At 40.6% G+C, this 27,273-nt stretch overlaps 1 protein-coding gene across 1 annotated transcript in view; it reads right to left on the reverse strand.

Annotated features, from left to right (window-relative positions):
- Positions 1-2,289: 2,289 nt before the first annotated feature.
- The window catches only part of LOC124618989 (caspase-1-like), a 117,358-nt gene continuing 92,374 nt past the window's right edge, over positions 2,290-27,273 (reverse strand). The window contains exon 6 of the mRNA XM_047145391.1: positions 2,290-7,607. Coding sequence (XP_047001347.1) covers positions 7,288-7,607 — 320 coding nt within the window. The 3' untranslated portion in view covers positions 2,290-7,287. The remainder of the gene's footprint in view (positions 7,608-27,273) is intronic.

Genomic DNA, 27,273 nt, shown 5'->3' on the forward strand with positions numbered 1-27,273 from the left:
TCTCAATACGTTTTTCACAAAAACAGGTCAACCATAAATGCACTGTATGAATTTTAAAAACGTGCTCAGGTCTAATCAATCATAAACAGCCTGTTCTCAGTATATTACTTAACCAATCCAAATCTTTTAATATTATCAACCATAAGCTGCTCATTGAAAAATATGAGAAATTTGGAATCAGAGGTACAACCCACAGTTGGTTCAGTAGTTATGTAAGTGAAAAGATAAAATATATAGGAATCACATATAATAAATGTATCTTGAGATGTCCCACAGGGGTCTGTTCTTAGCCCAGTCATTTTCACTTTGTTTATCATTGACCTCCTAGAAAACACCCCTAATGCTAATTCTTTTTTGTATGCTTATGACACAAACATTTTAATTTCCAATGGAGAAGAAGCGCTTCAAGAAACAGTCACTGAAACTACCAGACACATAAAACCTTGGTTTGAGGCAAACAAACCGCTAATAAACAGTTAGAAAACTGTAAGTGTGAACTTACACACAAGGCAGAACATTACCAGCTTCAGTGCAGATATACATATTAGGAAATATGGAACTTTCAGTGTGCAGGACACCAAATTCCTTGGACTAACTGGCAGTGGTATACTAAACTGGAAATTGCATGGTTGGCTGGTGTGGACAAGCAGTTTTAGGCGCTTCAGTTTGGAACCACGCGACCACTATGGTCGCAGGTTCGAATCTAGCGTTGGGTATGGATGTTTGTGATGTCCTTAGGTTAGTTAGGTTTAAGTAGTTCTATGTTCTAGGGGACTGATGACCTCAGATGTTAAGTCCCATAGTGCTCAGAGCCATTTTTTTTAAACTGCATGCAGAGATAATTATAAAGAAGCTCAGCAAAATGTGCTACCTACAATAATAGATGCAGCCAACACTGACATTTCGAAGCTGATGTACCATACTAAATATGAGTTTTGGTCTAATTTTCTGGTGAAATAGTTCTGAATCCAATATCATTTTCACATTATAAAAGCAAGCAAGTGATCAGAATAATGGCATCAGAAAACAGTAGGGAACACTGTAAACCAATGTTTAAAGCATTGAGAATCCTGACAATGCCATGCCCTCATATAATGATACTGGTTTGTTTTGTAACTTACTATTTAGGAAATCGACACATAAATACAGACTGCCACACACATAACACTAGAAACAAATCTCGGTTAATAATTGTAACACACAGATGGGTTTCAATAAAAATTTACAACCATCTTCCATCAGAGGTCAAGAATATTAATAATCTGAACGACCTGAGAATAAAACTGAAACATATTTTTTTAAATACGGTTTTTACTCCATTACTGTATTTCTTGACACAAAATTCTAGTTTCTTCTTCTTATATACAACGTAACTCTCTTTAAATTGTTATGAATTTGCAATACAGAAGTGAGTTTGTCCTTTGTAATGTATTTTTAATATACGCTTTTAAATTCCCATATTATTTGTTCTGTCCATGTTCTTTACTTTGTATGTAAACCCAAATGCTTTAATACAGAAGTGCGACAACTTCACTGTTTTGCTTTAGTAACGAATTTTTAAATGTATATGCTACTTTTGCACTTCTATTTTATTTGCTTATATATTTCTTTCCCTTAATAATGCAAACTTAGAAATATTAGGCAATTCTGAATTTTTCACAAGATATCCACCTATATATTTTTCTGTTTCTTGGCATTACATACATATCATATAGACATTTGTATCATTATAATATCACTGTCATAATCATTTTAATTATGTATCATCTCACCTTCATTTTTGACTTGTTCTATGTCATCATGTGCATCTCTGCACACAAAGTATGATCTACAAGATAAATAAAATTACAAGTCACAAATCACATGAACTCTTTCAGAGTGCCTTGATCAGGTACAGCTAAATATTCATTAAGGTAATTGATATATTATCAAGAGAAGTAGTGGTAGTATAACTGTTAGAAGCTTTTTAAATATTATTATTATTTGTATTATATATATTTGACTGCAATTTTTTTCTTCAACTTTTAGAACTAACAGAAAATCTGTAGTGACCTACAACATAATTATGTAAGCTCACTAGTTGTTAGATGTACTATACAGGGGTACATTCTGTGTTTGAGGGAAACTAAAGTACTATAATTTAGCGACCACATAAGAAACAGAAGAAGGGATCGTTTGGTAGGACATGTTCTGAGGCATCAAGGGATCACCAATTTAGTATTGGAGGGCAGCGTGGAGGGTAAAAATGGTAGAGTGAGACCAAGAGATGAATACACTAAGCAGATTCAGAGGGATGTAGGCTGCAGTACATACTGGGAGATGAAAAAGCTTGCACAGGATAGAGTAGACGGAGAGCTGCATCAAACCAGTCTCAGGACTGAAGACCTCAACAACAACAAAAGAAACAGCTAATATCACTTTACTCATTCCAAGAACGTTTATATCATTCAGTGAATAAAAATTTAATTCTAAAACTCAGTCTCCTAGCTGATTATTCCGTTGTGTGGAATTTCATATTATCAGTAGGCCTGCGTAATACGTTATCTTAACGTCAAATAACTGGAGTAGTGCTCTGGTAATGGTATGTCATTGTACTGATGTTCTTGTTTTGTAAATTAAACCGGCTTTTCCTGCTGCCACTTAATTTATTTTTCCCAAGCAGGTTTCTTCTTTTCCTTGTTCTAAGGCGTCATCATCAGGATGATTTGCTGTGATCTGCATTTCCTCTCATCTGGTTTAGAGGTCACACTACCACTTTATTTAAGACACATAAGCACAACTTTGAATTCCAACCTTTTTCACACTGATTACCACGTTTCTCCTTCTTTTTTGTTGTGTACTATTGTTCGTTTAACGTTATTAAAAGCAGTGCCTGAAGAAATAGTTATAACGAATGCCAAAACAAGTATTTCTGTACTTTCTGTGGAGTATGGCGACGCAAACAAACTTGTACTGATGTTCTGTTGTTTCTGTAAGCCACTTCTGCTAAATGTCTGGACAGTTCATTTAGAAATGCTATCTCAGTTTTCTTCATCTGAGAATGTACACCTTACATAACAACAAGCAGTCTGTAAGCTTTAAATTTCTATCCATCAATATGTATCTCCTATTACTAATATTTTTCAACTTTAACTTCTTCTCTGTGAATAGCAGAGGCAGTTAAGATCGACTTTTCTCAATATGTTGTTCTATATTACTTATGATTCTGTAGGAAGAGAGAAGTATACCAATGATCAAGAAATCATCAAGAACTATACTCTCTCAAACTGGCAATGGCCTTAGGCGTATATTTTTATACATAAATGTTATGCACAAATGAGTGAGTTTTGTTGTGAGAATTAACAAAAAACTGTAGATCAGGAACCCCCTTTAATTATTAAGATCTACAAATGCAGAAAGGAAATTTATTTGCAATACTTCCACATAAAAATTTAAGGAATGTAAATTATGAACATATACTAAGAAGTTTATAAAGGAAAAAAATTACTGGCAGCTGAGAGGTGCTTTGGAATGATTTTTTTTGTTATCCCTGGGAAAGCATTAACACAAGTTGTGAAGAAATGGAGACAATGTACACACAACATGTCTTCATTGTGATCTCCACTGCAAAGTATGATTGATGAAGCTCTTTATCCAAGTCTGTTCTCTGTAATTTTGTTCTTCTCTGGGTAACTGCTAAGACCTACACCAACATGAACACCTCTATTGAAGTCAAGCCTTGGTCTCTCTGAACAATTATAATTTGCACTAACTTCCCCTTGTTACCAGACAAGTTATTCATGTAACTTCTAGACATGTCTTATCGATATATATTACAATGAAATTCATGGTAGAAGAAACCAATAATTATTTTATATTTAACTTTAATTATTTACAAAAATTAGAAAATGTAATGTAACTGACATTCTTTCCAAATTCAAACAAAACAACAAATTGTTAAACTATTATCTGACAAAATAAAGATCGATGTACAGTTTCAAATACAGAAATTGTTACATACAATAAAATGCTCATAAAAATGAACAGAGAAGAAACAAATGATGAAAAAATACCTTATAAAAATACTGCTGGCACATATTTTTATATATTCTGGTCTGCATAAAAAAAACATATGCATTCAATTCTTAGGAATATATAAAACTAACATTTGAAATAAATAACTACAAAAGTTTAAATACACATTTCTCTGTTATGGGGCAATACTTTTCATCAAATCACTACCAGTATAAGAGGGAAATGTTCTGTTTGAATAATGTTATTACATTGATAACCATTATTGTTGAAATTGTTTTTAACATAATTTTTTGCAATTAATGAAAATAGATTATGGTTTATTGTCCTGGTGATGATGCTGTTGTTAGTGATGGAGCATAGGCTGCATTTGGACATAGCTGAGGTAGGGAATGGGTCATGTTCATTTAGAAGAAATATTCGCCTTAAATATTCATGTGTAGTTCATTAACATAACATAACATAAATCTGTGTAGCTAAATAAGAATTTTAATCCACTCTTCACAAATGTCAATATAGTGTCTCAACAACTGCAACACCCTGCTTGGTTACAATGGAGGAGATGTGCTTTTTTTCATGTGGTACATATTTTTTTGATAAAAATCCGAAAGAAGTAACAGATTCGAAAAACATGATGAGCATAAATTGAACAATAACATATTTTCACATTAATTTACTCATCTTAGGAAGAAAGAAAAAAGTAATAAGGAACATAGGAGTAAAAATTTGGAAACCAGAATTAGATAAAGTTATAAAGAGAAAAAAAAACAATATGTTTAAATATCTGAATCAAACAATAGAGAAGAATCATCAAATTTACGAAGAAGAGAGAAATGCAGCAAATTGAGAAGTGAAACAAGCTCATCAAATATCTTGTGACGAGTTTATAAGCAAATGACAGGTTACAAGACAATGAAAATGCTCAGCCAAACAGAAAAAAAGTTACTCAAACAAATAACATCCAACAAGCAAAATGGATAGAACATTGTGAGAACTTGGTGTATGAAGAAATATGCACCACAGAGAATAAAGAGGATAAAACTGAAATAAAATGTGAAGACAATTTACATGTGGACGAATTAAAAGAAGTTGTCAATTCCACAAAGAATAGAAAAGTTACTAGTACGCCGAATTGATAAGATATGGATGCATGCGAGTGCAAAAGAGATTACTACATTTATATGCTGGAGAAATAGAGTTATTCCAGAAGCACTTGCATGGACAAAGATGATATCACTGTTCAAAAAGGGAGATCATTACAACTGCGAGAACTTTAGAGGAACCAGTTTACTGGACCCGCATACAAAGTTTATGGAAGAATAGTGAACAAGAAGTTGAAGATTATAGCTAAGAATTCATTGGGCGAAGAACAAATGGGATTTCAGAGGGCAGCTCGACAACAGATTCAGCATTTACAACTGAACAAATAATCGAAGAACACGTGGAGTATGGCAGGGAAACCAACTTAGTATTTATTGATTTTATTAAGGCATACGATTATGTTGGCAGGAAGAAACTGTGGGCAATTATGACGAAAAGAATATATCCACAACAACTATAACGTTTTGAAAATCTGCACAAAAACACAGCTGTAATTTCAGATATAAATGGTACAGACTATAGCTGAAAACGAAAGTGTTAGATAAAGGTGCAGCATTTCACCCACACATTTTAATACACATTTTAAGATTTATTTTGTTGGTGCATTTGGGAAATGGAAGGAGATTTTTTAAAGGGAGGATTGATGTTAACAGATATTCCTGCTTGAATTGTGTTTTATGTGCAAACGATGCCACACTGCTAGTTGAGAATGAAGATGATCTAGAAAGGCGAATAAAATTATTAGTAATAATGGTGAAGAAAACCATTTGACTATTTCAGAAAAGAAACAAAATCAATGACGTTCAAAGCGAAACATCCTTTAGAGACAAAAACAGAACAAAACAACACATTGAATATTAGCTATTTAGGGCATGGCGCAACATATGATTATGAGGAAGACGTAGAAAAGAAATTAGCAAAGCTTGGGAATATATGTGGAGCAATAAACAGATATCTAGAAAATGAAGTGAGGAAAGGAACAAGGCTGAAATTATCTCAGGGTTATAAGTAAACGTGAAGAAAGTCACATACAAGCAGCAGAGATGTGGTTTCTAAGAAAAGTAAAATGATGCACAAGAACTGACAGATTTAGAAATTCAGAAATTAAGGATGAACTGAACATATAAAATGCAAAAAGTAGGAGAAACTCGAATGAAGGCCCAGAAAGGATGAGTTGAGAAAGATTACCTCTCCAGATCAGAAGATTTAAGCAATTTTGGAGAAGAAATCAAGGAAGATGGAAGGAACGATGGGTACTGTAATAGGGGAACCAATAAAGGGCCTAATGCTTGAAATGAAGGTGATGATGATGAAATCAATCGCGAAAATTAATCTTACCTTAATCATATCAAATGTTGCAAGGAAAATCATCAACAGTAACATGCAAGTGGCCATGCACTAGATACCTGCATGAGAATGAAGCTCATATATACATTTGTTTGACCTGTAATATGCGTGCAGAACATTGTTACACTAAGTGCAGAATTCACATCACTTTTTCTGAAAACGTCTGTAGGTAGAAATATTCTCCTCGATTTTTGTATATTTTCAAAAAAACGTCAATAATGAAGGAAAGATGGTGCTCCGATATCCCCTTTGGATGTTTAAGGAAACAAAGAATCTCCGTTTTTTTACTTGTATTTCATGAACAAATCTTATTTCTGAATACAATGTGCCGATTTCCGATTGAAGGGATCCAAACCAAATTCTCACTCATTACTCAGCCATTATTTATGGAATGAAAAGTAATATTTCAGACGAAATGAACATGTTCAGAATTCGGAATACGAAATGGATACCTTCATGTGTAGTTGACGAACATGCTATTTGTTGATTTCTCTGATATGAACACCATCTAGGACCCATTAAATGCACTCATCCGATATAAATACATTTCCTACTTGCGAACCTTTGTGTTTGTTCAATTAAGTTGACCTTACTGTAGAACTGTTTATAATTAGTTTTTATTAAATATATTAAGTGGTCTATGAACTAAATCTGGGCATGCCACCACGTCATATTTTACTAATTATTGATAAACCAGACATAATGTCACTTATAAACAGACAATCCATAGTACTGAATAAAGACAAAATGAATCATGACTCTGGGCGGTACAGCAGATTACATTCAGCAGCTGGGGTTTCAGGTGCTTTGGTGGAAAGATAGGAACTCTTAGGAACTATTTTCTACATTAATATGGGTGAAATGAGGTTTTTTGCGGCAGACATCATGCGAGGAACATTGAGGGTGGCCATGGCCATTATGACCGAAGCATAGACTCCGTGTCAAGGATGAGGTGAAGCACGGCGCCTGCACCTTGCCATGCAGGTTTGGCAGGCTCTTGTTTTCTGAGCGATATCTCTGACCGACGATGCGATTCACGTCAGTGAGCAGCGACACCAGGTCCTTGGATCTGCCGTGGACTTCAAGTTGAGAACACAGTGTCTCAACGTACCACGAGCCGTTTCTTGGATTGCGGAAGGAGTATAGACCTGCAACATCACAGAAAACTCCCAGGAATGACAGAAGCACAGTTTGTCCAAGTAAGGCTCTGTCCATGGAAGAAATAGTTACTCCAAAAATATAAGAAAGGTGGTTGCAAGACAAGTTGTGAAAAATGCACAGTCATTCAGGGTAAATAGCAAAGCTCTGAAAGAACAGTCTCAATAATTTCAAACATGGAGTACATGTAAAACTGTGAATTAATAGTAGTTTACTACTACAGCACAGAGATTCTTGCAAATGACTGTTGCATTCGTGCTCACATCCTTTGTCCATCCCGAGAGTAAATTCATATTTCGAAGATTTCGTAGATATAACTGCTCTAATTTAGACATTTACACTAAGGTGACAAAAGCCATGGGACAGCGATATGCACAGGCACAGATGGCGGTAGCATCGCATACACAAGGTATTGTATTGTATTGCACTGTATGTTAACCAGGGACCTAGAAACGACAGAGAGGCTCCGTCACCGTCGCAGCCGCAGTGGTCCACAACCCCACGATGGCTACCGCAGTCCACTTCACGCCTCCGTCGCCCCACACCGAACCCAGGGTTATTGTGCGGTTCGGCCTCCGGTGGACCCCCCAGGGAACTTCTCACACCAGACGAGTGTAACCCCTATGTTTGCGTGGTAGAGTAATGGTGGTGTACGCGTACGTGGAGGACTTGTTTGCGTAGCAATCGCCGACATAGTGTAACTGAGGCGGAATAAGGTGAACCAGCCCACATTGACCGGTTCACCGGACCTCAACACAAATTCACCGGGCGGATTCGTGCCGGGGACCAGGTGCTCTTTCCTGCCCGGAAAGCCGTACGTTAGACTGCACGGCCAACCGGGCAGGCCACACAAGGTATTCACTGATCAGTCCGAGCATTATGACCACCGATCTACGATCGATATTAACCGGTCCGGGCGATATCAGCATCACCTGACGAGGAATGAGTGTTACTCAGACACAAGGGCGATGGGTGTAGTATCAGTGAACGTGCTGTCTATGTGTAGAATGTGGAAGGCGCGCGATCTATCTGAGCCTGACCGAGGCTCGGCACGAGGATTTCGAAAACTACACGACTTGTCGGGTGTTCGAGAAGTGTCTTTAACACGTGGCGAAACCAAGGTGAAACTACGACCAGACGTCCTGGGATTGGGCAGCCACTCCTCATTACAGATGTCGGACGTCGTTGGCTGTGCACACTGGTAAAACAGGACAGGCGGCGAACTGTGGGGGAACTAAGACCAGACTTCAATGCTGGGCAGAGTACAAGCGTACTGAAGACGCAATGCACCGACGCTCATAACGATGGGCCTCCGCAGGCGAGGACCTATGCGTGTCCCTGTATTACCACCACGATATCAGCAACTACTATTGAAATGGGCACGTGACCAGCGGCACTGGAGGTTGGCGTAGCGGCAGAGGGTGGCACGTTATGATGAATCCCGACAACTTCTTCATAATGCCGATGAGAGGACGCGAATCCAGCGCCTTCCACGGGAACAGCTCCTTGACATCTGTACTGCGGGACAGAAAGAAGTTGGCGGGGGCTCCCTTATGCTCTAGGGAACATTCACGTGGGCATCCTTGGTCCAGAGGAGCTCGTGCAAGGCACTATGCCGGCCAAGGTGTATCGACACTGATTGCAAACCTCGTACACCCCTTCACGACGAGCATCTTCCCCAATGGCAGTGGCATTTTTCAATAAGATAATGCGCCATGTCACAAGGCCAGGAGTGTGATGGGATGGTTCGAGGAACACAGTGGCAAGTTCCAGTTATTGTGCTGCCCCCCACCCCCCTCCCACTCGCATGATCTAAATCTGATCGAATACACTTGGGATTTGATTGAACATGGCGTCAGAGCTCATTGCCCCCTTTCCAGAAATTTACTAGATTAAGGTGACTTGTGACCAGATGTCATGCCAACTCCCCCCAGTGGCCTACCAAGACCTCATTCCTCCCGTGCCATGACGTGTCGCCACTGTTATCTGTGCCAAAGGTGGGCATATGGGCTATTAGGTAGGTGGTCATAATGTTCCGGCTGATCAGTGTGAAAAGGCAGTGGATTGGTGGAGCTGTCATTTGTACTCACAAGGGAACCTCCCCAACGCACCCCCCTCAGATTTAGTTATAAGGTGGCACAGTGGATAGGCCTTGAAAAACTGTACACAGATTAATCGAGAAAACAGGAAGAAATTGTGTGGAACTATGAACGGAATGGACAGTGTCTTGAAAGGAGGGTATAAGATGAACATCAACAAAAGCAAAACGAGGATAATGGAATGTAGTCGAATTAAGTCGGATGATGCTGAGGGAATTAGATTAGGAAATGAGACACTTAAAGTAGTAAAGGAGTTTTGCTATTTGGGGAGCAAAATAACTGATGATGGCCGAAGGATATAAAATGTAGACTGGCAATGGCAAGGAAAGCGTTTCTGAAGAAGAGAAATTTGTTAACATCGAGTATAGATTTAAGTGTCAGGAAGTCTTTTCTGAAAGTATTTGTATGGAGTGTAGCCATGTATGGAAGTGAAACATGGACGATAAATAGTTTAGACAAGAAGAGAATAGAAGCTTTCGAAATGTGGTGCTACAGAAGAATGCTGAAGACTAGATGGGTAGATCACATAACTAATGAGGAGGTATTGAATAGAATTTGGGAGAAGAGGTGTTTGTGGCACAACTTGACTAGAAGAGGGGATCGGTTGGTAGGACATGTTTTGAGGCATCAAGGGATCACCAATTTAGTACTGGAGGTCAGCGTGGAGGGTAAAAATCGTAGAGGGAGACCAAGAGATGAATACGCTAAGCAGATTCAGAAGGATGTAGGCTGCAGTAGGTACTGGTAGATGAAGAATCTTGCACAGGATAGGGTAGCATGGCTAGCTGCATCAAACCAGTCTCAGCACTGAAGACCACCACAACAACAACCATATATTGGATATATTAACTTTTTTTCATACGAATTCCGCTAATAGTGGAGAACGTGAGAAACTTGACGAATGTCGTTAGTCTGTAAACTATATTGCAAGCTCAGTCATCCTAGCTAGTCCCCGTAGCTGTCGGCAGAAGTTAATATTTCTTGTGACAATAAATTTATATAAAAAGGGTCCTTTTGGTATTAAACGATGCTGTCCCCTGTACAATGAAGGCAGGGAAAGCAATTACAATATTTTATCCTAACCCAAGCACTTCACAGGTTTAGCCTATGCGCTGCATCATGCAGCTGAACGAGTACACCTAAAATCTGACAATGTGAATACGCTGATATCCTCCACAAACAAGGTAAATAGTCATACAAAATACAAGGGTTTGATAATTCTGACAGCATTAATTAAATCATATCCCGACTATTTTTACATTGGACGTATTCTTGAAAGCACCTTTCCATGCAGCCGCATTTAGAGGCATCCTGCCAGACTTAGCTTTGTCGTCATAGCTTATTTTAACCAGATGAGGTGTCTGGATAAACGCTGCCATCCTTTCCTTTGCTAATTTTCATGAAGACAAGTCGGTAACAGACCATAAATGCCCGCAAATTTATTGAAATTAACACCTATTTACTTCACTCGATTCAAAAGCCTCATAATTGCGTTTTCTTTTTTTCATTTTTAGATTGTGGAAATGACATTGAAAGTAACAGATTTGAAGCAAAACCTGATATACATTAAATCAACTATCAACTAGGAAGCCACATGTAACTGGTGGAAGCTCCGACAGTTATTCGAGAGGGTGAAAAACATTTTCAATCATCCTATAGAGAAATTGGTTCTGTACCTTTTAAGATAAATAAAACCATCAGTTAAAACACTTATTTTAAGTTTACGAAGTTATTAGAATATATTTTGTGGTAAAAATGTAAAATACTTTCAACAGGGTCTGACTTTGCGCGAAATTTCTTCGCTTTCACGCTTTTGACATAGAAAGATAATTTTTTCTGTACAAAAAGATCTATCTGACAAGTTCAAGTAAGGAAAATTTGAAAAAATTGTTTGTTTTGTACTATTTTAGAAGGAAACAGAAATATATACGGAACTGAATATTACTACAGCACATTTTCTTAGTCTTTGTTTGTTTTGTTTTGCTGCCTCATTGTGCATGTTGCAATGATACGATACTTCATGAATGCATGCGTGTTTTGCGGTTTGATAGTGCATGAAAATCCACGCTATAATTATTTCGTTTGCAGAAAGGTGGTAGCGCTATACGCATTGGTTCAGAAATGCCTTTCCTTTTGCGACTGGAGAGTCGCAATGCCTCACACACCCTTTGCCCGCTAAACGGGTACAAACTTGGAAACAAATGCAATGATGCTGTGGCGATGTCAAGGAGCTCAATGTAAGCATCTGAATGAGTGCTAATAGGATAGAAATGATTTTATCGGAAGTAATTTGTCATGGCATAACATGTAGGACGGGATATTGAATGGTACTGTGAAATCAATGTATTGATAGGTGCCATACACTTTGATGAGTGTATGGACCACAAGAGATTGTCACAACACATGAAGAGCATGACAGTGGTCGCAAGGCCTAAAGACTGAATTTCGCAGTGACGATTCTATTTTGGAGAACTACAGAGCACCTGGACCAGCCTGCGAGGAGTGTTTGACACCATCTGGTATGGTTTGGGTTTTTTACACTTAATTCATTGAACCGGCTTTCATTGTCCAGAAACCACAACAGCTCTTAATGTAAGAGTACGTCCTCGACATTGGAGATTTGTTGAGTGGTAATATACAGTATTTGTGCACGTGACTCGACTCAACACAGCGCGCAATGGCGAGGGAATGCTACCGTGGTGAGCACAATCGGCCAGTCTGCATTTTTGAGCTATGTAGTGAACAGACGACAAAGGTGACAAAAAAGAAACTGTATCTGTCGGCCGCAAGAAGCTCTGATGTTGACGCCATAGCCTATTAGAAGACAAATTGCAAAACATTGAAGGTAAAATTCATTACGAGAAAAAAATTTCATGTAAAGTAACAAAATAAAGACAATGTGAGACAATGAAGTAGGAGACTGGTTGAAGCAGAAAAGAGGAGGTGACAGCGTTAAGAATAACTGATAAAAGCTTTTAGCAAACATTTCATAACTGTTACTGGAAAGGTTGTCAGACTCAATAGAAGCTGCCCTGGAGTATCTCAGACCAGCCATTACAATTTACTTCAGCAACATTTTTAGTACGACCTTCACTAAAAGAGTAGAAGCACTGTTCGGCATAAAATCGAAAAAGTCTAATAGTTACGCTAAAAAGGCAAAAAATTTTATTAAAGAATTTTCTACGGAGTTTAGTAAAATATTACTTTGCATAGCCAGTCATTTATCAATGGAAAATACCCAGAATTGTTGAAATATGTTAAATTGAAGACATTTATGAGACAGGAGATAAGGAAATACCATAAAATTTCCGTCTAATTTCACTTTTATCATCACACAGGAAAATTTTATGAAAGGAAATATACTGATAACTTCTTAATCATGTGAATACAATTAATATATTGCCAATCTCACAGTTCATATTTTGAGAGGGTTCTGAAACAGAGAAGGTTATTGACACATATAGCGAGAATGAACTTGTTCCTTGAACAATAAACTAACGGCTACTGCTACATTTTCTGATCCGCCAAAGGCATTTAACTGTGTAAATCATAACACCATTTAAGTAAAATGTTATGGTGTAACAGAGAATTTTGCAAAATAGTTCAAATCAAATCTCTCTGACAGGAAATAAATGGCTTCAATAGGAAAGAAATTTTGTGATAAGCTACTGGGTTTCATCCAACTGGGAACTGAAAACATGTGGCATTCCACAAGTTTTCATCTTAGGGCCGTTAATCTTCATGTGTATGTCAATGACCTTTCATCAATAACATTACTGGATTACGTATTTGTTGTACGAGGTGCATTCAAGTTCTAAGGCCTCCGATTTTTTTCTAATTAACTACTCACCCGAAATCGATGAAACTGGCGTTACTTCTCGACGTAATCGCCCTGAAGACGTTCACATTTTTCTCAACGCTGACGCCATGATTCCATGGCAGCGGCGAAGGCTTCTTTAGGAGTCTGTTTTGACCACTGGAAAATCGCTGAGGCAATAGCAGCACAGCTGGTGAATGTGCGGCCACGGAGAGTGTCTTTCATTGTTGGAAAAAGCCAAAGTCACTACGAGCCAGGTCAGGTGAGTAGGGAGCATGAGGAATCACTTCAAAATTGTTATCACGAAGAAACTGTTGCATAACGTTAGGTCGATGTGCGGGTGCGTTGTCTTGGTGAAACAGCACACGCACAGCCCTTCCCGGGCGTTTTTGTTGCAGTGCAGGAAGGAATTTGTTCTTCAAAACATTTTCGTAGGATGCACCTGTTACCGTAGTGCCCTTTGGAACGCAATGGGTAGGGATTACGCCCTCGTTGTGCCAGAACATGGACACCATCATTTTTTCAGCACTGGCGGTTACCTGAAATTTTTTTGGTGGCGGTGAATCTGTGTGCTTCCATTGAGCTGACTGGCGCTTTGTTTCTGGATTGAAAAATGGCATCCACGTCTCATCCATTGTCACAACCGATGAAGAAAGTCCCATTCATGCTGTCATTGTGCGTCAACATTGCTTGGCAACATGCCACACAGGCAGCCGTGTGGTCGTCCGTCAGCATTCGTGGCACCCACCTGGATGACACTTTTCGCATTTTCAGGTCGTCATGCACGATTGTATGCACAGAACCCACAGAAATGCCAACTCTGGAGGCGATCTGTTCAACAGTCATTCGGCGATCCCCCAAAACAATTCTCTCCACTTTCTCGACCATGTCGTCAGACCGGCTTGTGCGAGCTCAAGGTTGTTTCGGTTTGTTGTCAGACGATGTTCTGCCTTCATTAAACTGTCGCACCCACGAACGCACTTTCGACACATCCATAACTCCATCACCACATGTCTCCTTCAACTGTCGATGAATTTCAGTTGGTTTCACACCACGCAAATTCAGAAAACGAATGATAGCACGCTGTTCAAGTGAGGAAAACGTTGCCACTTTAAGTATTTAAAACAGTTCTCATTCTTGCCGCTGGCGGTAAAATTCCATCTGCCGTACGGTGCTGTCATCTCTGGGATGTATTGACAATGAATGCGGCCTCATTTTAAAACAATGCGCATGTTTCTACCTCTTTCCAGTCCGGAGAAAAAAAATCGGAGGCCTTAGAACTTGAATGCACCTCATACTTGCAGATGATACAAACATTGGAATAAACAGCAAAGCAAGTATAATTTTAAAAAGGTCAGTTAATGAAATTTTTGTGGGCACCAACAAATGTTTCCTAGACAATTCTTTGTCACTAATCCTTCAAAAAAAGAAAAAAAAGAAAAAACGCACACTACGTGCAGTTCAGAATCGGTAAGAGATTTCTGGAGAACAGGTTGACAGTGTTAAATTCTTGGGATTACATCTTGATAATCAACTCGCCTGGTTCACAGGACTGTTGAAGCATCTAAATAAGTCTTTACTCGCAATGCGTATATTGTCAGACATAAGAGGTGTGAAAGTAAAAAAAGTGGCATAATTCACTTACTTTCACACCAAAATGTGACATGGCATCATTTTTTGGAACAATTCGTCTAGCCAAGCTAAAGTTTTCCAAGTGCAAAACCGTGTAACAGGAATTATTTTCGGTGTGAACTAAAGAACGTCCGCCAGAAGCCTTGTCGAGGAGCTGAGGGTACTAACAACTGCATCACAAATATATTTATTCCTAACGAAATTTGTCATAAATAATATATCTCTTTTTCAAAGCAACAGTTCAGTTCATGGAAAAAAACTGTAAATAAAAATAGTCTGCACAAAGATTTAATGTCACTTGCATCGTTTGTAAAAAGTGTCTATTTTCAGCAACACACATTGTCAATAACTTGCCAGCAATCGTGCAAAGTTTACTTTTTAATAATGTTAGGTTTAAGACGATCCTAAAGGATTTATAGTTGGCTATGGCCTACTCCACTAACGAATTTATTAGTATTACCGACTGATGCACAACTATTATTAATAATATCAAATTCATTGTGTCAAATATGACTGCCTGATATCGTCATTGCACGAATCAGATGAATGTAAGTAAATGTTTTAAGCTGATTTTCTGTTCGATAATACGTGGCTACAGTAACCTAAGCCTTATATCGTTAGAGTGTTCTACAATACAGATTTCGTCAGAAGTTTGTAATTATCTGAGAAACAAAAATATATGTATTTAAGATTTTTTGACTTTCTGATATGGTGTTCATCCTTGAGGATCTCCTCATTAAGAATCTGTGGAACAAAAAGTACATCTAATCTAATCTAATTTCTTGTGTGACATGAGATGCAACGAGCGATCTCGACTTCTTCATGTTGAGGAAGGACAGTAGAACAACAAGTGCCACTTTCGGGATGTGTTAGTGAAAACTGCTGCAAAAGGGACTTGGTTTGATAGGATCTCATCGGGATGGGTGCTGCAAGATTTGTAGATTGGTTTCAGGTACTTTACATTTCTTTTTTCAAAGAATGTGAAGGCAAGCTCCCATAGGAGATAACTTATCATGAAACTTGAATATTGACGTTATCAGATATCGCAAAGAAACACAGAATCTGTTTTTCTGCCACCTAATTCAATGCACTTGCGTCAGCCATTAAACGTAACGTTGGAGAAGTGGTCTGGGAGAATAGAAGTTGGGAGCAGGTTTGATGAAAACACCAACAGACACGCAATGCATCCTTATCACTTTGTTAAGTTAGTGACAAACTCCATGGAAGATGTAGATCCGATGGAAACGTCCGATCCGATTTCGCAATACAGCGCTCTAATCGTTTGATGCAAATCAGGCTTTGAGTGTTCTTGTGAAGGTAACACCCACAGCCAGCCCGGATCTAGGAGGGGGGGAGGGCAAATCAAATATGAAATATGTGTGAAATCTTATGGGACTTGACTGCTAAGGCCATTAGTCTCTAAGCTACCACACAACTTAACCTAAATTATCCTAAGGACAAACACACACACCCATGCCCGAGGGAGGACGCGAACCTCCGCCGGGACAAGCCGCACGGGGGGGGGGGGGGGGGGGGGGGGAACCGGGGTATCTGCCCCAGCGTCAATTGCAGGAGATACCAAATTCCAAATTCACATTCTTCAAAAAAAAAACTAATTTCACAAAGCGCCTATCATCCAGGACACGTTGGTCTGTCGATTATTCGTATGATTTTGAAACGCATCACTGTTGGCTTTTGAACATTTTTGAACACTTTCTAAGTTGATCTCTGAACGAATAATAAGTCGATTTTAGAATCTGTACATAATGTGCGTGATATCTCTGCCAGGGAAATCCCCGTCTCATCTAGAAACAAAAAATTTTCTCGTAGACAAAAGGGGATAGGGCTATACGAGCTGAGCCGAATAAACCCGAACGGATGAATGCCAATCGCTGTTTGTTTGTGTGGTTGATTGGGTGTGTGAATGATCAGCGTTGTTATAATTATTAGCGAAATTCATATACTCCGACTACCAGAGTGGAAATAAATGACTTACAGGAATAACACGTAAGAAAGATTACATATTAATCTTCTCGGTGTGTCCAAGAAAATGAAATTTTGACGGAAAATTTTTGCCATATGCCTACAGAACTAAGGGCCAGTTCTACAGCCACCAGTTAGAAGCCTGTAAGTTTCATTCTCGGAATTGCGCGCAAAATACGTTGTACGAGCACGTAATAACGTCTAACCGTAGAATAAACGAGGCAAACGAAACTGGTGATTCCGGCAGGGTTAGTGAAGTTAACCGGAGAACAGGATTTGACAATGGTAGGAATAGTTACAGAATTTGTGATGACAAGATTTGTTAGAACGAGGAAGGAGAAGAAACGGTGACATCATATAGATTATATGGAAGAATATGACGATTCCAAATTTATATAAAAATTTCGTACTACCACTTTTCAGTCTCTTGCTTGAGAAACTGAAGCATGTGAATGTATTTCCAAACATGAAACTGTTAGCTTATAGTAGACATAATAGGCATTTGATATTGGTACATCGTGAATTACATTCTGCGTGTTATTTATGTAAATTAGTTACATAAAAATGACCATTTGTGCGATAATAGTCTCGCTTATTTGGAGTGTGTTACAATTGCTGCAATATTAAAAAGGCCTATTCCGTTTTACCTATAGAGAGTGGCAAAATAGACGTAATCAAATCGAGAAACCACACATTTGGGTACGTTTCATATTAACAGCTTTTTCAGTATAAGACAACGACATTTTGATTTTTCATGTAGCAAAACGATTAACGAACTCTGATGGCGTAATAGATTTTTCCCGCAGAAAGTAAAGCACGCCGTAAAGCTGTAGCAAGATTATAGAGAAAAAAATGCTGGGGCCTAATGACTGAAGAAATGAGTACTGTCCTACTAAAAATGAAAATATCACGTGACTAGGGCCTCCCGTCAGGTAGACCGTTCGTCAGGTGCAAGTCTTTCGGTTTGACACCATTTCGGCGACTTGCGCTTCGATGGGGATGAAATAATGATGATTAGTACAACGCAACACCTAGTCCCTGAGCGGTGAAAATCTCCGACCCAGCCGGGAATTGAACCCGGGCCCTTAGGATTAACATTCTGACGCGCTGATCACTTTTTTTTAAATTTTAATCTCATTTTGTTCGTTTTCGTTCATTGCATCTGCTCGTGGCGGACGTCGTAAGACACCCGTTTCAGTTCGTCGTTGATCCATTAACTCAGTTTTTTTTATTACAGAGGACGGCTAACCCTCTGACCGAACATGCTGAGTTACCATGCCGGCGCACATATCCATCCCAGCCAGGAATCGAACCTGGGCCTGCTGCATGGGAGGCAAGCACGTGACCACGCAGCCAAGCAAGCGGACACTACTCAGCTAGCAGGGGCAGACACTGTCTTGCTTGTCTCTTGCCTTTACCGGTTTTAAGTTTCCTATATTTAATTTTATGTTACACAAAAGAGAAAATTATTAGCTAATAGGCAACAAAGCGTGCAAATTTACTGAATAGTTCTCATTGTCCCAATTACGAATAATCCCACTAAGTATTAACTGGGTTTTTTGTAAGGCGGGCGAGGGTAGGATGTCAAACCAGGCGACTGACAGCAGGAGAAACACCACAGGACATTTCAGTTTCCATGGTCCTGACTATGGGTTTGATGGCTATCATTACAAAATACACACGTTTGAATTCCTCAGAGCGAAATACAATGACATGCGATAGAAGAATGCTGTGTGAAGATGTGTGGCGCTGTACTGTGGCGCATTTAAGACCTTCCTGGAAATATATGTTTTACATATCATACACTTCAGAAAGATGTGTTACAAGATGCATATATTTTGGAAAAATCTATTTTTTTAAATTTTTGACGTCCTATCTCAACTGCTCGGCGGGGTGCGACACTATAAAGCATTTTCCCAGGTTCGGCTGCCCACAATAACGAACAAAATAAAACAGTAATTGAACACAGTTTAACTAAATTTCCCTATGATACGCGTTCTGGAAACGGGCGCTCACAATCAATTAGCCTCACACAAAGAAAAAAAGAGTGGATTTCCACCGTCTGATGAAGATTCTGACACCAGAACAACATCAGGAGGTTCAATGTACGCATTGGATAGTTAAGATTACCTGGATCTTAATAATGCTGGCTACTCTAAGGTCTCTCTAGAGCCCTAAGCTTTGTTCTTACGCAACAGTATATCATATTTCACCTGATTCATGTGTCTGGGAATATGCAAGCCTTCCCTGAAGAATGTCTAGTACCACTAATACTCTAAACTGACCGTTCACCTGTCATATTTTCCATTTATTATTTAGAACGGGGTTAGTTTGCCATATACTAACGGTGATCATTCGCTGCTGATGTTTTGTAGACTCGTATACCCGTCGGGAAGGGAGAAAATCCCCGTAGAAACAGTCCAATCCTTCTTGAATGCATGCCATAAAGTTTATACATGGTCACCGCGGCACTCTGGACAATACCTAGTGCCCAAGGTCACAGGTAATGAACGGATCTGTAATCGTAACAACGTGTGTGTTTCCATGTGCTGTCAAAGAAATGGGGACCTTCAAACTTCATTTGGCCATGTTCTTCCGGAGTTGAAATTTTCAAGGACATTAGTGTACTACTTACAGTCATGCATATCTCAAGTAATGAGGTCTTGAATACTCCTCCTCCTTAGGGTAGTAGCCCGCTATCTATCTTTACTTCGCAAGTCACCTTACGGTGTGTCGCACATAGTACTGTGCGCACCACTTGTGATATACACTCAAGAGCCAAAGAAACCGGTACACCTGCCTAATATCGTGCAAGACCCCCGGGAGCACGCAGAAGCGTCGCAACACGACGTGGCACGGACTCGACTCTTCTCTGAAGCAGTGCTGGCGGGAACTCACACCACCAATCCTGCAGATCTGTCCATAAATTCGTAAGAGTACGAGGGAGTGGAGATCTCTTCTACTTAATAATGTTCATGTCTGGGACGTTTGGGGCTCATCGGAAGTGTTTAAACTCCGAAGAGTGTTTCTGGAGCCACTCTTTGGCAATTTTGGACGTGTAGGATGTGGCATTGTCCTGTTGGAATTGCCAAATTCCGAAGGAATTCACAATGGACATGAATGGATGCAGGAGATCGGACAGGATGCTTACGTACGTGTCACCTGTCAGAGACGTATCTAGACGTATCAGGGATCCCATATCACTCCAACTGCACATGTCCCACACCATTACAGAGCCTCCACAACCTTGTACAGTCCCCTGCTTACATGCAGGGTCCATGGATTCATGAGGCTGTCTCCCTACCCGTACATGTCCATCCGCTAGATACAATTTGTAACGAGACTCGCCCGACCAGCCAACATATTTCCAGTTATCAACAGTCCAATGTCGGTGTTGGCGGGCCCAGGCGAGGCGTAAAATTTTGAGTCGTGCAGTCATCAAGGGTACGCGAGTGAGTCTGCGACACTTAAAGCCCATATAGATGATGTTTCGTTGAATGGTTCGCACGTTCGACACTTTTTGATGGCTCAGCACTGAAATTTGCAGCAATTTGCGGAACGGTTGCACTTCTGTCACATTGAACGATCCTCTTCAGTCGTCGTTGTTCCCGTTCTTGCAGGATATTTTCTCGCCCTCAAGAATGTCAGAGAATTGATATTTTATGGGATTCCTGATATCCACGCTACTCTCGTGAAATGGTCGTACGGAAAAATCGCCACTTCATCGCTACCGCGGAGATGTTGTATCCCATCGCTCGTGCGCCGACTACAACACCACGTTCAAAGTCACTTAATTTTGGTAACCTGCCACTGTAGCAGCAGTAACCGATCCAACAACAGCGCCAGACACTTGTTGTCTTGTATAGGCGTATTCTGCCTGTTTACATGTCTGTGTGTTTGAATACCTGTGTATTTGAATACCTGGACCAGTTTCTTTGGACGTACTAAAAGGTACTGCCAAACTTTCAGGAAACATTCCTCACACACAAATAAAGAAAAGAGGTTATGTGGACATGTGTCCGGGAACGCTTAATTTCCACGTTAGAGCTCAAAACGTTTCGTCAGTACGTGCTGTACTTCCTCGATTCACCGCCAGTTGGCCAAATTAAAGGAAGGTAATGTTGACTTCGGTGCTTGTGTTGACATGAGATTCATTGCTCTACAGTACTAGCATCAAGCACATCAGTACGTAGCATCAACAGCTTAGTGTTCATCACGAACGTGGTTTTGCGGTCGGTGCAATGTTCACAAATGCGGAGTTGGCAGATGCCCATTTGATGTATGGATTAGCACGGGGCAATAGCCGTGGCGCCGTAGTTTGTATCGAGACAGATTTCCAGAACGAAGGTGTCCCGACAGGAAGACGCTCGAAGCAATTGTCGGCGTCTTAGGGAGCACGGAACATTCCAGTCTATGACTCGCGACTGGGGAAGACCTAGAACGACGAGGACACCTGCAATGGACGAGGCAATCCTTCATGCAATTGACCGTAACCCTAATGTCAGCGTCAGAGAAGTCGCTGCTGTACAAGGTAACGTTGACCACGTCACTGTATGGAGAGTGCTTCGGGAGAACCAGTTGTTTCCGTACCATGTACAGCGTGTGCAGGCACTATCAGCAGCTGATTGGCCTCCACCGGTACACTTCTGCGAATGGTTCATCCAACAATGTGTCAATCCTCATTTCAGTGCAAATTTTTTCGTTACGGATGAGGCTTCATTCTAACGTGATCAAATTGTAAATTTTCACAATCAACATGTGTGAGCTGACGAGAATCCGCACGCAATTGTGTAATCACGTCATCAACACAGATATTCTGTGAACGTTTGCGAAGGCATTGTTGGTGATGTCTTGATTGGGCCCCATGTTCTTCCACCTACGCTCAATGGAGCATGTTATCATGATTTCATACGGGATACTCTACCTGTGCTGCTAGAACATGTACATTTACAAGTACGACACACCATGTGGTTCATGCACGATGGAGCTCCTGCACATTTCAGTAGAAGTGTTCGTAGGCTTCTCAACAACAGATTCGGTGACCGATGGATTGGTAGAGACGGACCAATTCCATGGCCTCCACGCTCTCCTGTCCTCAACCCTCTTGACTTTCATTTAGGGGGGCATTTGAAAGCTCTTGTCTACGCAACCCCAATACCAAATGTAGAGACTCTTCGTGCTCTTATTGTGGACGGCTGTGATACAATACGCCATTCTCCAGGGCTGCATCAGCGCATCAGGGATTCCATGCGACGGAGGGTGGATGCATGTATCCTCGCTAACGGAGGACATTTTGAACATTTCCTGTAACAAAGTGTTTGAAGTCACGATGGTACGTTCTGTTGCTGCGTGTTTCCATTCCATGATTAATGTGATTTGAAGAGAAGTAATAAAATGAGCTCTAACATGGAAAGTAAACGTTTCCGGACGCATGTCCACATAACATATTTTCTTTCTTTGTGAGTGAGGAATGTTTCCTGAAAGCTTGGCCGTACCTTTTTGTAACACCCTGCATATGGTGTTGGTGGTGCAGGTATAAGTATTTTCATACCTGATACTTTAATATGTACCCACTTCACTCCGTTAGTTGGTGTTTCCCTGCATCTAATAGTCTGTCAGCAGACACATCACATAATTTACTAACTGATGATTTCTGCAGTTTCAATTCAACTGTGAACAGATTACAGTTACCAGTATAGAACTTCTTGTTTGGCGTCTATGCATCCACACTTCAGTTCAAAATGGTTCAAATGGCTCTGAGCATTATGGGACTTAACATCTATGGTCATCAGTCTCCTAGAACTTAGAACTACTTAAACCTAACTAACCTAAGGACAACACACAACACCCAGTCATCACGAGGCAGAGAGCACACTTCAGTATGTGACCCGCTGCCCAGGGGAAAATAAACATTTGTGGCCCTCCTGTGCCTTTTGTACTTGAACATTCTAGCACACCTAAAAACATACTACTCACAATAGCTACAATTATTAGCCTGGAAATGAAGTAAATAAAGATGTAATGTTGTTCAGCACACTATCCTCAGTCACCAGTAGAAATATGTGCCCTAGTGCCCCTAACAGCCTCGTTACACGTATGTAGGCGAGCTAGTCGGCCGCCAGAATACGGACAAGGTGAGGTGAATTTGTCTGCGAAGTTGTGCGGCCCCAGGGGGATAGTACTCAATGGCCAGCAGGGCCACACAGCCGCTCTAGGCAACCCAGGTGCGTTGGAAAACGACCAGATACGGGGGAAAACCCCTAAGCTGGGAAGCTGTCACTCGCACGGCCTTTATGCAGAAGATACTCCAAGAGATGGCGGATTGTCACACAACTTTAAAGATGGCCAAGTTATAGCTCTCTGAGATTCGACAATAAATCACATCAAATATCAATGCAAATCTGAATTCGTTTGCGATCTCAGGAAAGTGAGCACATGCAAAGACATAACAATACCTCAACAGCTATAACACTGCAGAAGTGAATATTTAACGTGAATAAACTTTTACACAGTGAACATCTGAATTAACAACTTTTAATCGCTTCATGCGATTTCAACGACCGATACCTCAGATGACAGCATTACACTACAGCTATCATCGCTGAAAGCTACGTATTTGTATCTATTTTACTCATTGATTTACGACGTTTTTTTTACATCATTTTCATTATGCAAGTGTTTGTCACAACATCGTATTCTCCACATTAAGGCAGCAGTTGAATTCAGCTTGAATACCTCATATTTTGTTATACGTGTGGTTTTTGACTGAATAGTTTACTAGTTTGCCAGTAACTATAATTGCCATTAAAAATTGGTGCTAATTTAAAAGTGGTCAACCGCAAGTGTTAGCGGACACCACCTATGTAAAATAATGTCAAAAGACGCTTGGGACAAGCAGATCGAAATAATTCTTAATATTCACTGAAGCGCCAAAGAAACTGGTACAGGCATGCGTATTCAAATACTGTATACAGATACGTAAACAGATAGTATACGGTGCTACGGTCGGCAACGCCTATATAAGACAACAAGTGTCTGGCGCAGGTGTTAGATCGGATACTGCTGCTACAGTGGCAGGTTACCAAATTTTAAGTGACTTTGTACGTGGTGTTACAGTCGGTGCACGAGCGATGGGACACAACACCTCCGAGGTAGTGATGAAGTGGCGATTTTCCCGTACGACCATTTCACGAGGGTAGCGTGAGTATCAGGAATCCCATAAAATATCAAATCTCTGATATAGCTGAGGCCGGGAAAAGATCCTTGCAAGAACTGGATCTAAGACGACTGAAGAGAATCGTTCAACGTGACAGAAGTGCAACCCTTCCGCAAATTGCTGCAAATTTCAGTGCTGAGCCATCAAAAAGTGTCAGCGTGCGAACCAATCAACTAAACATCATCGAAAAAATGGTTCAAATGGCTCTGAGCACTATGGGACTTAACATCAGAGGTCATCAGTCCCCTAGAACTTAGAACTACTTAAACCTAACTAACCTAAGGACATCATACACATCCATGCCCGAGGCAGGATTCGAACCTGCGACCGCAGCAGTCGCGCGGTTCTGGACTGAGCGCCTAGAACCGCTAGACCACCGCGGCCGGCTAAACATCATCGATATGGACTTTCAGAGCCGCAGGCCCACTCGTGTACCCTTGATGACTGCACGACACAAAATTTTAAGCCTCGCCTGGGCCCGTAAACACCGACATTGGACTGTTGATAACTCGAAACATGTTGGCTGGTCGGACTACTGTCGTTTCAAATTGTATCGAGCGGATGGACGTGTACGGGTAGGGAGACAACCTCATGAATCCATGGACCATGCACGTCAGCAGGGACTATTCAAGGTTGTGGAGGCTCTGTAATGGCGTGGGACGTGTGCAGGTGGAGTTGTAAGGAACCCCTGATACATCTAGATACGACTCTGACAAGTGACATGTGCGTAAGCATCCTGCCTCATCACCTGCATCCATTCTTGTCCATTGTGCATTCCGACGGACTTCGGCAATTTCAGCAGGACAATACGACACCCCACAGGTCCAAAATTGTTAAATAGTGGCTCCAGAAACACTCTTAGGAGTTTAAACACTTCCACTAGCCACCAAACTCCCCAGACATGAACATTATTGAACATATCTCGGATGCCTTGCAACGTGCTGTTCAGAAGAGCTCTACACCCCTCGTACTCTTACGGATTTATGGACAACGCTGCAGGATTCATGGTGTCCATAACCTCCAACACTACTTCAGACATTAGTCGAGTCCATGCCACGTCGTCTTGCGTCACTTCTGCTTGCTCGCAGGGGCCCTACACTATATTAGGCAGGTGTTCCAGTTTCTTTGGCTCTTCAGTGTACAGCGAGAACCTTTTGTCATTTATCGTGAGCGCACCTGCGCAAGAATACTAGCTTATTTATTTACGGAAAAACCTTGATTGATAATTATTGTAAATTATCTGAGATTTGCAGAATGTTTATAAGACTTCTGTATTTAAATACTGTTATAATATATTAGTTTAGTGTGGGAAAGTGGTTAAGTGAGTCAAATTATGTCTGTAGAGCTTGAAAACGATGTATTCTTGCTGGGGATGGCCTTCAGCCAATGAAAGTTGGACTGTGGTGGAATACTGCTGGAGTCAAGTGGAAACTGGGACTTCCCGAGTGAAGAGCTCAAGGGAGCTGGAAGAAGATAGAGCTTCTTGTGGAAGCGTGCGTGATTCTGACGTATAGGTGGTAGATTCTTGGCGGTGAACAGCCGTTATGAGACTATAACTTTCTGAGACCCTTTTACGGGAGTGCTGGAAGAAGGAGACTGATATGGTAATGTGCGTGATTCAGTGATGTATGATTCTAGACGGAACTGCCGCTACAATACCCAACTTTTGAAGGGACTCTAACTAACGAGAGATCCAAGCGTGCTACGCTTATATCACGGAACTGTTGACAGATAGAGTGTGGGTTATTATTCTCGGTATGGCTCATGTTAATTTGTGAATCATCCTGTTAAATTCTGAACTGTTTTGAGCTGATGAATACTTTATATGCTGTGATCACGAAATGGACTTCCAAGGGGAGGCCACGGCGTTTGGAACGCAGATTTACTGCAAACTTCGTACACTCGTAGTACTCCATGAGGACAACAAAATGTGTAAGCAGCAGCGCGTACTTCTCAAGCGTTATTGAGAAAATCGCAAGATGATTTCGGTCATCAAATATGTTCCTGTGCGTGGACATTTTTACCACGAAGCGGCAGCAGCCGAGGATATCGGCACTGTAGCTCAGCGTGTTCGGCCAGAGAGCTGTTTGGTCTCTGTAATAAAAAAAACACTGAATGGAAGGATCACCAAACGAATTTGAACGGATGTCATGTGGCGTCCGCAACACCCAAACACAACGATGAATAACGAACAAAATGAAAAAAGAAAAAAAAAGTGGTTAGCGTTCAAGCCCCGTAGTCGCTGAATCGAGTCGTGTTTGTCAGTTTTCTTTTTAATTTTCAACAGTCATTTCCTTTATTATATATATTACAATTGATATAATGGGAAAATACGTGTAATCGGATGAAATTTACCGAGCGAGGTGGCGCAGTGGTTAGACACTGGACTCGCATTCGGGAGGAAGACGGTTCAATCCCGCGTCCGGCCATCCAGATTTAGGTTTTCCGTGATTTCCCTAAATCGCTCCAGGCAAATGCCGGGATGGTTCCTTTCAAAGGGCACGGCCGTCTTCCTTCCCCGTCCTTCCCTAATCCGATGAGACCGATGACCTCGCTGTCTGGTCTCCTTTCCCCAAACCAACCAACCAACCGGATGAAATTTTATTAAATTTACAATGTTATTTGACAGTCTACAAATTTTTATTATTACAAATAATATAATATTCATAATTATTGACTAGTAAACGACCAACCGCATAAAGTGATACTGAAAATGTATGCTCGTCCGTGATTTGAGAAATCCCTTATACCTAGATGGAGCCCGAAACTACTTGTTATCTGCAAGTTTTGACAGGCACAGACGGCTTTCGAAAGATGTACAATTAATCGTCGGTTTCGACATTACGAGTACAAGTTGCAGGATGGTATTTTTCGTAAAAACATGGGAAACAAAGATAAACGGCACCAAC

This window comes from Schistocerca americana, chromosome 1 (genome assembly GCF_021461395.2).
Source record: "Schistocerca americana isolate TAMUIC-IGC-003095 chromosome 1, iqSchAmer2.1, whole genome shotgun sequence".
NCBI classification, from domain to species: domain Eukaryota; kingdom Metazoa; phylum Arthropoda; class Insecta; order Orthoptera; family Acrididae; genus Schistocerca; species Schistocerca americana.